Here is a 14,651-nt window from a genome sequence, read left to right on the forward strand (position 1 = left end):
GGGGAGAGAGAGAGGGGGAGGGGAGAGAGAGAGAGGGGGAGGGGAGAGAGAGAGAGAGGGGGAGGGGAGAGAGAGGGGGGGAGGGGAGAGAGAGAGGGGGAGAGATGGGGGGGAGGAGAGAGAGAGGGGGGAGGGAGGAGAGAGAGAGGGGGGAGGGGGAGAGAGAGGGGGGAGGGAGGGGGAGAGAGAGAGAGAGAGAGAGAGGGGGGAGGGAGGGGGGAGAGGGAGGGGGAAGAGAGGGGGAGAGGGAGGGGGGAGAGAGAGGGGGGAGGGGAGACGGCAGGGGGGGGGGACGGGGAGGGGGGGAGAGAGAGAGAGGGGGAGGGGAGAGAGAGAGAGGGCGAGTCCCTGCTCTGCGGCCGCAAACGGAGCCGAGCCCCGGGACCTTCAGGCTGAGAGAGAGGGCCGGGCTGGGTTGCCGGGGTAACCCTCCTCCCCCTCCCCTCCCCCGGCCCGCCACTCCCGCGCCCCGCCCAGCCTCCCCTCCCCGAGCTCCGCCCCCCCCTCCCCGAGCCCCACCCACCCCCCCTCCCCTCCCCGAGCCCCGCCCCCCCTCCCGAGGCCAGGCCTGAGGCGGTTTAAGATGGCCGATTGCGGCTGGCCAGGCCCGGTTGCCGGGGTAACCCTCCTCCCCACTCCGCCCTCCCGACCTCCGGGACCAGGCCTGGGCCTGAGCGGCTTGAGACGGCCGATTGTGGCTGGCCGAGCCCGGTTGCCGGGGTAACCCTCTCCGCTCCCCCCCTCCCGCTCCCCGCCCCCCCGCTAACCTGCTCGCTTCCCTCTGCCCGTGCTCTGTGGCCCTGTGTGGAGGTGCGCGTGCGCCGTGCAGCGCAAGCGCGAATCAAGCGCGAGCAGCTTGCAGTGAGCCCAGCTGTGCGCCCGGCCAGCCTTTACCAAGATGGCTGGCCGCTGGTTCGGAATCGGGCCCAGCGGGACGGCCGGTGCGTAGCTCGGGCGTGGCTGACAAGGAGAGGCCCAGGCTTCAAGGCCTGCAGGCAGCAGACCTGGAGAAATCAAACAGATAATGGACTCATTTATTACACACAAATTATATAATGAGTTAGTTGGGTTCCTAAGTACCAAATTTGTGGTGGATAAAATGCCCTCCACACACAGACAAACCGGGGGAAAGAAAATCGAGGGAGGAATCAAGATGGTGGCAGCTCAGCTCGGGTTAGAACCATTAGGCCCGCCCACACACGCAATGTGACACACCGATTGGTCAACCATCAGGTCACTGAACTGTAGGATTGGTCAATCGTCACGTCACTCAACTCTAGGATGGCCCGCCCGCACACACAATGAACCCGCCCCCGTGACGCAGCGATTGGTCAACCGTCAGGTCGCTCGACTGTAACGATTGGTCAACCTTCACGTCACTCAATGCTAATGAGCGGATAATGAGCAGAATTTTGAACGTTTTTTGGATACCTTCGGCACAATTTTTGTCTGACCAAAAAGTAAATACGCTTATGACCATTCCGGAATCATAAGCTTTCTTTTGATATAACACATGTGTAGGTACGCTCTATAACTTTTGAGTGTATGGAGTACATACAAGACAGACAGACAGACGGAAGGACAGACAGACGAGCTATTTTATATACATAGATTATTATAGTATTCTCGAGAATATGAAAATAATGCAGATGATAGCTGGAAGTAGTCCCGAGATTGTATTATTTGAAGATTGACAATAGCTTTTGGGATGCTATCACTGCAGATGAAATGCCGTTGCATGCTTGACAGGAGAGTATAATATGGGAATTATCTGCAGTTGCAAAACTTAATTCTAGAGGCACTGAAATCACCTGTGTACAATATATCAGGTTTCACTTTCACAGTGTTCTCCCACCCGATACAATTATTATAACGATTGGCTAGGCCTTATCTGATAATGTGGGACTCATCATTGTAGACTCATTACTGAGTGACTGTACAACAGCAACATCTTGCACATTAAGATGGCAGTCTCGTGGCTGTGGCACTGGACTAGCGACACAGAGGCCGTGAGTTTAAATCCCACCACGCTAAGCTGTTAAACTTGTGGTCTGGTACTAGGAAAAAAAATGATTGCTAACATTTGTGGTCTTAGGGGCAAGTCACCTGTTCTGAATATGAAAATGTGGGTGCCTGTATGTCGCAAGAAGCCACATAATGCAGCGTTTTTTTTAATTGATTCTTGGGAAATGGGCATTGGTGGCAAGGTCAGCATTTATTGCCCAGCCCTTGTTGTCCTTGAGAAGGTGGTGATGGGCCTTCATCTTGAACCGCTGCAGTCTGTGTGGTGAAGGTACTCCCACAGTGCTGTTAGGGAGGGAGTTCCAGGATTTTTGACCCAGCGACGATGAAGGAACGGCAATATACTTCCAAGTCAGGATTGTGTGTGACTTGGAGGAGAACTTGGATCCAAGTCAGGATTGTGTGTGACTTGGAGGAGAACTTGGAGGTGATGGTGTTCCCATTCACCTGCTGCCCTTGTCTTTCTAGATGGTGGAGGTTGCGGGTTTGGGAGGTGCTGCCGAAGAAGCCTTGGTGAGTTGTTGTAGTTCATCTTGTAGATGGTACACACTGCAGCCACGGTGTATTGGTGGTGGAGGGAGTGAATGTTTCAGGTGGTGGATGAGGTGCCAATCAAGCCGGCTGCTTTGTCCTGAATGATGTCGAGCTTCTTGAGTGTTGTTGGAGCTGCACTCATCCAGGCAAATGGAGAATATTCCATCACACTCCTTACTTGTGCCTTGTAGGTGGTGGGGAGGCTTTGGGGAGTCAGGAGGCGAGTCATTCGCTGCAGAATACCCAGTGTGCTGGGTTCCATAAGGTGCCCCTCCCCCAAAACATTCACAACTTCTGCCCATCGCTCCCCTTTACAACATGTACTATTTGCGCTCAATCTTGGATTGAAAGAATATCTTACTGTTGCGTTTTGCCACAGCAGCTATGCATTTTTCTAGGTCTCACTCTTGACTCTTCTGATCACCCTACGCACATGATTTGGCATGTGGCTGTATTAATCACAAGAACCCCTTTATCCCAACTGGATTTGTAGGGGTTGTTTCTTTTCCTCCTTATGTCACTTTTAATTTGAGGAATCGGTTATGCACTCTGAGCGAGTGTACTGTACTTATGTAGTATCTGTTTCCCAATTTGAATCCATATGACCTTTAATCCTGAGCAGTGAGGATTGGCAACCCATGCAATGCGGTTAATAGTAAGGCCACCAAGACACAAATTACTACAGACATGTCAGCTCTGGCTCAGTGGGTAGCACGCTTGCCTCGCAGTCAGAAAGGTGTACTCCAGTGCTGCACCGTCTGAGGTGCCGTCTTTCGGATGAGACTTTAAACCACCTCTCAGGTGGACGTAAAAGATCCCATGGCAATATTTTGAAAAAGAGCAGGAAAGTTCTCCTGGCCAATATTTATTCTTCAACAACATCACTAAATTATCTGGTATTTTTATCACATTGCTAGTACCAGGCCACAAGTTTAATCTAGGTAACCTTCAACTTGAATCCCAACAGCACTTGATTCAGCATTTCACAGCCTGTGGATAAGCTGTGTGCAAATTGGCTGCCGTGTTTCCTACATTACAACAGTGACTACACTTCAAAAGTACTTCATTGATTGTGAGGCATTTTGGGACATCCTGAGGTCACAAAAGGCACTATATAAATGCAAGTCTTTTTTTCTTTTAACTGTATCTGTCTCCCATTTGCCCACTCTGCCACGTTTTCCTGCAATCTCTTGCTTTCCTCCTCACATATAATCGACTTGAAAGGATATTGGAGAGAGAGGGGGAGGATACTGTTGTTGTGGTCCATGTTGGGACCAACAACATAGGAAAGGGTAGGCAAGAAGTCCTGTTCGGAGAGTACTCGAGGGGCTAAATGGCCTACTCCTGTTCCTATGTTACGCATTAACAGATTTGCCCAGTTTAGTGGGGACAGTCTCTGTTGAAGTCAGCCTACCCAAATCTAGAATCTTCCTTTAAAATCCTGGGATGGAATACATTTGTTCCTGTGGATTTGTCACTCTTTAGTGCTATTATTTTCTTCATTACTGTTATTTTGCTTACGTTAATTTTGGTGAGTCCCTGTCCCTGATTCAAAATTAGTTTTCTTGGGATTTACGGCGTGCTATCCTCTTCCTCTACTGTAAATACTGACCCAACCTGTCCACCATTTCCTTATTTTCATTTACAGTATCACTGTTATCACTTTTCAAAGGACCCACATTGCTCCCGACCACCCTCTTTTTCCTAATATAATTTGTCAAAAGATTTTGTGTTGATTTTGATATCCCTTGCAAGTTTCTTTTCATATCCCCTTTTGCATAGCTCTGACTATGTTTTGTCACCCTTTGTTGTTCCTTGTATCTCTCCCAGTCGCCAGAACAGGGAAAGAGCAGGGGAGTGGGACTAATTGGGTAGCTCTTTCAGCGAGTCAGCACAGGCGCAATTGGCCAAATGGCCTCCTTCTGTGCTGTATCATTCTATGATTCAACTCTGCGCAGCCTGTTCTCCCCTCTCCAATCTAGGTAACCTTGCAACTTGAATCCCAACAGCACTTGATTCAGCATTTCACAGCCTGTGGATAACCAGAATGTGAACCTTGCCAACAAGTGCTGTCCATTCTGCTTACCTGGGTACAATGCTCCGCCAAGGGGTGAAAAGTCTTGTGATCTTTGTTAGTTTGGCTCGTGAAGAAGCAAACCTGGCAGAGATTGTAGTTCAGGCACTTCAAACAACGGTACCTGTAATTAAATAACATTCATGTTAAAACCTGCCAATCTCTGGGCCACTTAGTCCAATGCTACAGGGTTGTTGCTTCAGGTAGAAACCGCAGAAATTTGGGAGCGCCCATACTTGGGTGCTAGGGGAGGTGCAGGGTGAATATCCTGTGGCACAATGGTGAGGTCCAAGGCACCATTGATATTGGACTTTGGACCTCGGTGGGGGGGGGGGGGGCCTAGAACCGTGGCGGAAGTCGGGGGGGCCTAGAGCTGTGGGGAAGTCGGGGCGGGGGGGTGCCTAGAGTTGTGGGGAAGTCGGAGCGGGGGGGTGCCGAGAGTCGTGGGGAAGTCGGAGCGGGGGGGGTGCCGAGAGTCGTGGGGAAGTCGGGGCGGGGGGGTGCCTAGAATCGTGGCAGAAGTCGGGGGGCCTAGAGTCGTGGAGAAGTCGGGGGGGGGGGGTTTGCCTAGAATCGTGGTGGAAGTCGGGGGGCCTAGAGTCATGGGGAAGTTGGGGGGGGGGATGTCTAGAGTCTTGGGGAAGTCGGGGGCCTAGAGTTATGGGGAAGTCGGGGGGGGGGGGGGGAGGTGTCTAGAATCGTGGTGGAAGTCGGGGGGCCTAGAGTCGTGGGGAAGTCGGGGGTGTGCCTAGAGTCGTGGGGAAGTCAGGGGGCCTAGAGTCATGGAGAGGTCAGGGGGGATGCCTAGAGTCGTTGGGAAGTCGGGGGCGGTGCCTAAAGTCGTGGAGAAGTCGGGGGAGGGGTGCCTAGAGTTGTGGGGAAGTCGGGGGGGGTGCCTAGAATCGTGGTGGAAGTCGGGGGGCTTAGAGTCGTGGGGAAGTCGGGGGTGCCTAGAATCGTGGGGAAGTCGGGGGGCTTAGAGTTGTGGGGAAGTCGGTGGGGGGGGTGCCTAGAATCGTGGTGGAAGTCAGGGGGCCTAGAGTCGTGGAGAGGTCGGGGGGGGCGGGTGCCTAGAGTCGTGGGGAAGTCGGGGGGGGGTGCCTAGAGTCGTGGGGAAGTCGGGGGGTGCCTAGAATCATGGTGGAAGTTGGGGGGCCTAGAGTCGTGGGGCAGTCGGGGGGGGGGTGCCTAGAGTCGTGGGGAAGTCGGGGGGCCTAGAGTCGTGGAGAGGTCGGGAGGGCGGGTGCCTAGAGTCGTGGGGAAGTCGGGGGCGGTGCCTAGAGTCGTGGGGAAGTCGGGGGTGTGCCTAGAATCGTGGTGGGCGGGAGGGCTGGACTAACGTGCTGAGGGAGATCAGGGGTTGGGCATCATTGGGCCGGGTGTGGGGCACCAGGAGGCGATCGATTCCTTTAACGTGGGGTTGGAAGGAGCATACTTGCTCCTCATTCAGCTGAGTCATTTACCTCCTTTGTTGCAAGCGATCCCCAGGGCTGGTTTCTCTGAGTGCAGTACTCAGGACCCTCAAATTCAGCATGAAATTATTGACATGAATCTTGTCATTCATGTGGAAATGACTTATGAAATGATACTGGGCAGCCTGCTGGTGGCGCTGTCCAGAGAGAGTATAAATACTCGGGCATGGGCCCAGCTTGCTCAGGACATTCTTTAACAGGAACTAGTGAAGGACACAACTAGATCTCCATGTTGAAAAACAGTTGATTAAAGCCTTGTTTAATACTTAGACCAAGTGCCTAGTAGTTTTCTTACGTCAATTATGGTATAACCACTTTACATCCTCCTTGCTCTAAACCTTCAGCCTTAACATTGCTCTTCACACCTCACTGGCAGTAGAAAAACAGGAAAAATAAGACATTAAAAGCTTTGTGAAACATTCCACTGCTGCCACAGGGTTTGTTGTCTTGGGTATACCTGAACCCAGTGATAGGAAATCTCTCGCAGATGCTGCACTTCGCCTGGTGGGTGACAGTTTCCACGACAGACACCCGGTAGAGAGTGGGGAGCCAGGACAAAATCTGAGGCTCAGACTGCAACCAGGCGAGAAACTTCTGTTCGGAAATACCAGAGCTCAACACCTACAGAGAAAAAAGGTAAAGCCAATTACCAGCTGGTAATGGTAGGAGAATGACTGACAAGTCATGGAAAAATATTCTTTTATCCCTCCCCCATTTTCTTTAAAAGTTTCTCCACCACTTACAGCACAGATGGAGGCCATTCAGCCCATCGTGCCTGTGCCGGCTCATTGAAAGAGCTCTCCAGTCAGTCCTACTCCCCTGCTCCTTCCCCATAGCCCTGCAAATTTTTCCTTTTCAAGTATATATCCAATTCCCTTTTGAAAGTTACTATTGAATCTGCTTCCACCACCGTTTCAGGCTGTGCATTCCAGATCATAACTCGCTGCATAAATAAATTTCTTCTCATCTCCCTTCTTTTTATTTTGCCAATTATCTTAATTCTGTGTCCTCTGGTTAGCAACCCTCACACAGAAATCACACAGAAACCCCACAGTGCAGATAGAGGCCATTTCGGCCCATCGAGCCTGCACCGACACATATCCCACCCGATCCCCGTAACCCCACGTATTTAATCCCCCTAACACTAAGGGTCAATTTATCATAGCCAATCAACCTAACTCGCACATCTTTGGACTTCAAGGCAAGGGCACGTGGCAATGACTAATCACCAATAGCTTTAGATTTGGTGACCAACCAACCAGAGATAGGCTATAAAAGAAACAGAAAATACTCAGTCGGTCAGGCGGCATCCTGCCAGTGGAAACAGTTTCTCCTTATTTACTGTATCAAAACCTTTCATAATTTTAAACACCTCTATTAAATCTCCTCTTAACCTTCTCTGCTCTAAGGAGAACAATCACCAAGGAGCAAAATCCTCTTTTCAGCCACCTCTCCAAGCAGCACTCCGATGAGCGGGCTGCAAAACATTCCTGGGATTCTGCCGACAACATTTGAGCGAGCTTACAGTAGGTGGACGAGAGAAAGTGTAACTAGATTGGCTTTGGGTGTTCCAATACAGATTGGGTAGTCGCAATAGAAGAGGATTTCCTCTGGTTGGTATTTCTAGTGAAACCCAAAAGGGTGTTTGTTTAGGACTAGCAAACACGGGAAACCTGCCTGTTGGCACTGTCGCCCAGCAACCAGAGGTCATGTACAGCAGTGCCCACCATTTCACATGCAAGTTTACAGCACCGGTAGGAAGTATCTCTCTTGGTTTTCTGAGCAACTTCCTCAGGCTTTCTTCCCTGCTTAAAACAGGAGGCAGTAAATAGCCATGCCTCCCACCATGTCCCATTGGACCTATTTATTGAATGTCCAAGATCTTTGGTGGAGATGACCTACCCAATACAATCGTACCACTGGCAAGCAAAAACATAAATAAACGTTCAATATTTTCAAGCGATGTTAGGACGTACTATTCTCCACTCACCCCCTGAAAACAATGGCGTATCGCAGTTTCCACCTGACCAAAGGTTTCTCCCTCACATAAAACCGCAGGTATCTAAAATTGCAGGGGCACAAACAAATAAGGCAATGCTTTTTAATTTTTCTACAAATGCATACACGTCCCCCTCAAACCCAGACAGCTCAGACAATGCTCACCAGCAGAAAGAGAGAAAGAAAGTCACTGTTGCAATGTAGCAAAAGCGGCAGCCAATTTTCGCACAGCAAGCTCCCACAAACAGCAATGAAATAATGACCAGATAATCTGGCCAGGACACCAGGGAGAGCTCCCCTGCTCTTCTTCAAAATAGTGCTGTGGGATCTCTTCCGTCCACCTGAGAGGTCCAATGGGACCTCAGGTTAACATCTCATCTGAAAGACAGCACCTTTGACAGTGCAGCACTCCCTCAGAACTGCACTGGGAGTGTTAGCTTGGATTATGTGCTCAAATCTCTGAAGTGGGATTTGAACCCACAATCCTTCTGACTTGGAGGCAAGTGTGCTACCAACTGAGCCAAGGCTGGCATCTTGAAGTTGGTGAATCCCCAATCTCATGCCCCAGCAGGGACAGATGCTTGAAAGGATGCACGTGTAGGAGATAGGGCTACAACAACTGTAGTGCTGATTCTCTATCTCATGCTGCCATCAAGCATGGCTTCCTACTGGTGGGCGTGGGATCAGAGAACTTAAGCTAAGGTCTGCTTAACTTCCATATTACAGTATATGGTTTATTTTCTGGTGCCTCACATGCAGGGAGATAATCAACAGCTTGTGAATGACAGGATTGATAAGATCACCTGTACAACCCATTCAAAGTTTGCAGATGATACTAAGATGGGAGGGAAAGTAGTGAGTGAGGAGGACATAAAAAACCTGCAAGGGGACATAGACAGGCTAAGTAAGTGGGCAGAGATTTGGCAGATGGAATACAATACTGGAAAGTGTGAGGTTATGCACTTTGGCAGGAAAAATCGTAGAGCAAGTTATTATCTTAATGGCAAGAAACTGGAAAGTACTGAAGTACAAAGGGATCTGGGGGTCCTGGTGCACGAAACTCAAAAGGTTAGTATGCAGGTGCAGCAAGTGATTAAGAAGGCCAATGGAATGTTGGCTTTCATTGCTAGGGGGATAGAATATAAAAATAGGGAGGTATTGCTTCAGTTGTACAAGGTATTGGTGAGACCGCACCTGGAATACTGCGTACAGTTTTGGTGTCCATACTTAAGAAAGGACATACTTGCTCTCGAGTCAGTACAAAGAAGGTTCACTCGGTTAATCCCGGGGATGAGGAGATGGACATATGAGGAGAGGTTGAGTAGATTGGGACTCTACTCATTGGAGTTCAGAAGAATGAGAGGCGATCTTATTGAAACATATAAGATTGTGAAGGGGTTGGATCGGGTGGATGCGGGGAAGATGTTCCCGATGATGGGTGAAACTAGAACTAGGGGGCATAGTCCTAGAATAAGGGGCTGCTCTTTCAAAACTGAGATGAGGAGGAACTACTTCACTCAGAGGGTGGTAGGTCCATGGAATATGCTGCCCCAAAAAGCTGTAGAAGCTACATCATTACATAAATTTAAAACAGAAATAGACAGTTTCCTAGAAGTAAAGGGAATTAAGGGTTATGGGGAGCGGGCAGGAATTTGGACATGAGCCTAGGTTCGGAATGGTCATGGCCCTGTGGGTAGCGGAGCGGGCCCAGGGGCCGTGTAGCCTGATCCTGCTCCTATTTCGTGTGTCTAATTCTGTTAGATTCAGGAGATGGTTCTGTGATAGTAGATTGGCGGTTAGGATCAGATCAGCCATGATCTTATTGAATGGCGGAGCAGGCTCGAGGGGCCGATTGGCCTACTCCTGCTCCTATTTCTTATGTTCTAACATGGGGCAACTACTGCTTTCTAATTTATACAAGTGACCTGATGCAAAGTGGTCAGATGATACAAGACCAGAAGGAGCAGTGGAATCTGAAACCACAAAATGAGTTGGACAAGCTATATAAGTGAGCCAAACAATAGTAGTTGAAATTTAATATAGACAAATGTAAAGTGCTACATATAAGAAAGAAAAACAGACAAGATATGTAATCCATTGTAATAGCTAAGGATGAAACTGCAAGAGACCTAGGAGTCTTAGTAGACAACGCTAAACATACTGATATCACAGCATATGAAAGGTTAATGGGGCATTGGGAGATGCATCTCATGGTCACTTTGTTTCGGACCTTGTTTTGAGTATCGGAGAGTAATTTCCCAGATTTTCTCCCCCTAAATTGGGTTTCTGTTGCTCTGGTCTTTTGCCTCTCCCAGGAGATTGGGCGGCTGGTGGTGGTGGGAGGCGATAGTGTTCATGATGCTCAGTTGCACCTGACGACACCAAGTTAGGTGGCACAGTAAGTAATACAAGTGGGAGCAGAAAGTTGCAAAGGAACATTGATAGATTTAGTGAGTGCACAAAACTGTGGCAGATGGAGTTCAATGTGGGGATGTGTGAGGTCATCCACTTTGGATACAAGAAAGACAGATCAGAGCATTTTCTAAATGGTGAGAAGCTGGGAACTGTGGAGGAGCAGAGAGATTTAGGGGTGATATCAGGAAGCTTTCACACAATGGGTGGTGGAAATCTGGAACTCTCTCCCCCCAAAAAGCTGTCAATTTGAACATTTCAAAACTGAGATTGATAAGATTTTTGTTAGATGAGGGTATTAAGGGATATGGAACCAGGGCGGGTGGAATAGGCTCGAGGGGCTAAATAGCCTCCTCCTGTTCCTATGATGATGGGTCAGGTTCACTGGGCTAGCTAGCCTTTTCCTACATGTCAGTTTTGTATGTTCATTTGTCCAATCAATGTAGAGCAGCAAATCAACAAAGACAAAAGAAGGTTGGACTACCCAGCCACAGCAGTCGGATATAATTCAGAGGTGGTAACGGTCAGAATTTTTACTGCTTTGGTCAGACCACACCTTGAAAACTGCGTCTATTTCTGGTCACCAAGAAATAACTGACATATCCAAGAGCTGGAGACAATGCAGAGAAGAGCGAGAAGGCTGATCCCCAATGTCAAGGGTTCTGAGTTACGAAGAAAGATTGGAGAGAGATTTTCCAGCCTGGAAAGGAGGCAACTAAGAAGATGATCTTACAGAAGGCATACAAGATTGTTAAGAGTATTGAAAAAATAACTCAGAATATTACTTTAAATTAAACTTGGGGGAGTAGAGTTAGAGGATACAGGTTCAAACTCGTAAAAGGTAATTTTGGGACTGACATCAGGAAACTTTTCTTTACATAAAAAGAGTGATCAATGTGAGGAGATAAGAGTAGTGGAAGAAAAGCACTGGAATCATTTAAGAAACAATTGGATGCTAGATTGGGGTGACATTAGGATCCCTCTGCATGGATGAATTATGACGATGGGCAGAATAGACTTCCTCATAGAATGATACAGCACAGAATAGGCCATTCGGCCCATCGTGCCTGTGCTGGCTCTTAGAAAGAGCTGTCCAGTTAGTTCCACTCCCCTGCTCCTCGCCTCTAGCCCTGCAAATTTTTCCTTTTCAAGTATATATTCAATTCCCTTTTGAATCTGCTTTCACCACCCTTTCAAGCCGTGCATTCCAGATCATCACAACTCGCTGCGTAAAGTTTTCCTCCCCACCTCATTTCCTCCCTGGGCTTTTTGCCAATTATCTTAAATCTCACCTGTGATTATTTTGTTATATTCAAAAACCAAAAGAATCGGGGTTGTAAACATTTAAAGTCGGCCTCACTGTACCTTGATGTTTGGGGCGCGTGACATCAAGCTGTTGTTTTGATTTAGATGGGGTGCGAGTGGTCCTGTTATCATCGCTGAATAAACGTACCTGCTGCAGATCCTGTAAAATGCCCCTGACAGCACCCCGAGTCACAGAGCTGCTGTTTGCCTCATTCCCACTGCTCACCGAAAACCACTGAGCTACCAGCTGAAACAGAGCTAAGGTGAAGAGGGTTAAGAGGATGAATTAATGCTGTTGTAGGAGTCTCTGCACTCCTAGTAAAGAATCTATAAACTCACTAGTAGTTAACAAACTGAGTTTAATGTACTAAAACTTTACAAAACAAGAAAATGCAGGAGAAGCTCTAAACAGGTCTATTCACTATCACTCCACATGAGGACTAGCTGGAAACGCCCTCTACCTCTGACGTCATCACGTTTCCCGCCATTGGGACGTCACATGACCCACGTGATGACGTCATCGCGTCAGATCGCGATTTTGTCGATCTAGCTCTGTTTAGCCAGAGCCAACATTAAAAGGTAATAAACATGATTAAAGGCAATTATACAAGTCACTGTGAGAGTCTCTTAGTGGCTTTGCCACATACGCCCCCCCAGAATTGTCTTTAACAAGAAGAGTCAATCGCTGAGGAGGTCGGACAAGCCTGTTGGACCAACTCCTAAATTCCCGGAAGCGCCGATCGCCATCGTGGCCGCGGGAGAAGTACCGGGACCGGCGTGCTTGACTCGCGGCGGTCTATTCGATGGTCTGGTAACGAAACTGCACGGTGGGCGGCAGCAGCGGGCCTTCGGGCCGAAATGAGCATGGTAGTAACAGTAACCGGTCATCGGAGGCGCCGTGGTCGGGGCCGGGCTCCTCGTGGCGGGGCGTTGCGTGATGGTGCAGTATTGTTGCCGGACTGCGTAAATCTTATCCGCCTCTTCGGCGAGCGCGACGCAGTCTGCGGTTTCTGCTCGGGCGAGGGCTGCCTGGACTTGCTCGGGGAGCTGAGTAAGGAACAGCTCGCGAAACAGAAAGCACTGGGGCTCGGACCCCAGGAGAGTCAGCATGTGGCTCATAAGCTCCGAGGGTTTGGAGTCACCTAACCCTGGTAGCGTCAGTAAACGGCGCGCGCACTCCGCTTTGGTAAGACCAAATACCTGCAGCAATCGTGTCTTGATGGCTACATACTTGTCAGCATTCGGGGGACTCTCCAGAAGGCTGATGATTCTTGACGCCGTCGAGCTATCGAGGGCAGAGACCACGTGGAGATATCTGGTCTGGTTCTGTATGACGTTGCAGAGTTCAAATTGCACCTCGGCTTGCACAACCAAGAGGTCGCCTGTTGTTCCCAGAATTGGGGGAGCTTCAAGGCCACTGCATTGGCCTCCATTCCTGGCCCGTGTTCTGCGCTCACCGCAAAAAACGGTCGCGAGGATTCGGGGTCACCAATGTAGGAGTCTCTGCACTCCTGGCAAAGAATCTATAAACTCACTAGTAGTTAACAAACTGAGTTTAATGTACTAAAACTTTACAAAACAAGAGCGGTGGCAGCACGGTGGCATAGTGGTTAGCACTGTTGCCTCACAGCGCCAGGGACGCGGGCTCGAATCCGGCCTCGGGTGACTGTCTGTGTGGAGTTTGCACATTCTCCCCGTGTTTGCGTGGGTTTCCTCCGGGTACTCCGGTTTCCTCCCACAGTCCAAAGATGTGCGGGTTAGGTTGATTGGCTATGATAAATTGACCCTTAGTGTTAGGGGGATTAAAATATGTGGGGTTACGGGGATCGGGTGGGATATGTGTCGGTGTAGGGGTTATGGGGATCGGGTGGGATATGTGTCGGTGCAGGCTCGATGGGCCGAAGTGGCCTCTATCTGCACTGTGGGTTTTCTGTGATTCTGTGAAATGCAGGAGAAGCTCTAAACAGGTCTATTCACTATCACTCCACATGAGGACTAGCTGGAAATCCCCTCTACCTCTGACGTCATGACATCATCACGTTTCCTGCTGTTGGGACGTCACATGACCCACGTGATGACGTCATTGCGTCAGATCGCGATTTTGTCGATCTAGCTCTGTTTAACCAGAGCCAACATTAAAAGGTAATAAACATGATTAAAGGCAATTGTACAAGTCACTGTGAGAGTCTCTTAGTGGCTTTGCCACACTGTTACTTTATATCCACAGTCCCCACCGCTACTAGTGGATGCGTTCATGCAAATGCGATTTTCCTGCTATACGTGATGGCCGGTATAATGTGGTAGCGCTATTACAGCGCTCTCCTAGCTAACAAGAATGCTCCTTCTGTGTAGCGACCTTTTGCCCAGTTTTCTCCAGCTCCACTCTGACCTGCAGCTTTATTTAAACTGCAGTCAGTGCTTAGTACAAACTGTAACACCACACCATTTAGAGGGCATTAGAAAAGGCTTAAGTACACAAAAGATAACTGAACATTATCGAGGTGCTATTTACTTATTTATGTTCATTCTTGCATTCAGCGCACCTTAACGAGGTGAGAACAAGTGAGTGAACACAGCATCTACCCAAAATAAACAGAGTGCATAAAACGCTACAACCATCAACTTTGAAATTGACATTAATGCAAATGGACGGGTCACATCGTCCGCATGCCCGATACGAGACTCCCAAAACAAGCGCTCTACTCAGAGCTCTGACACGGCAAGAGAGCCCCAGGTGGGCAGAGGAAACGCTTCAAGGACACCCTCAAAGCCTCCTTGAAAAAGTGTAACATCCCCACCGACACCTGGGAATCCCTGGCCCAAGACCGCACAAA

General features: G+C 49.2%; 1 protein-coding gene across 1 annotated transcript in view; it reads right to left on the reverse strand.

Annotated features, from left to right (window-relative positions):
• The window catches only part of dytn (dystrotelin), a 39,985-nt gene that overhangs the window by 20,705 nt on the left and 4,629 nt on the right, over nucleotides 1–14,651 (reverse strand). Inside the window, exons 4-7 of the mRNA XM_085985483.1 lie at nucleotides 11,966–12,075; nucleotides 8,093–8,164; nucleotides 6,560–6,723; nucleotides 4,643–4,754 (exon numbers count right to left, since the gene is read on the reverse strand). Of these exons, the coding sequence (XP_085841609.1) occupies nucleotides 4,643–4,754; nucleotides 6,560–6,723; nucleotides 8,093–8,164; nucleotides 11,966–12,075 (458 nt within the window). The remainder of the gene's footprint in view (nucleotides 1–4,642; nucleotides 4,755–6,559; nucleotides 6,724–8,092; nucleotides 8,165–11,965; nucleotides 12,076–14,651) is intronic.

This window comes from Somniosus microcephalus, chromosome 4 (assembly GCF_052327205.1).
Source record: "Somniosus microcephalus isolate GS21.2 chromosome 4, FLI_Smic_1.0, whole genome shotgun sequence".
In the NCBI taxonomy this organism is placed as follows: Eukaryota; Metazoa; Chordata; class Chondrichthyes; order Squaliformes; family Somniosidae; genus Somniosus; species Somniosus microcephalus.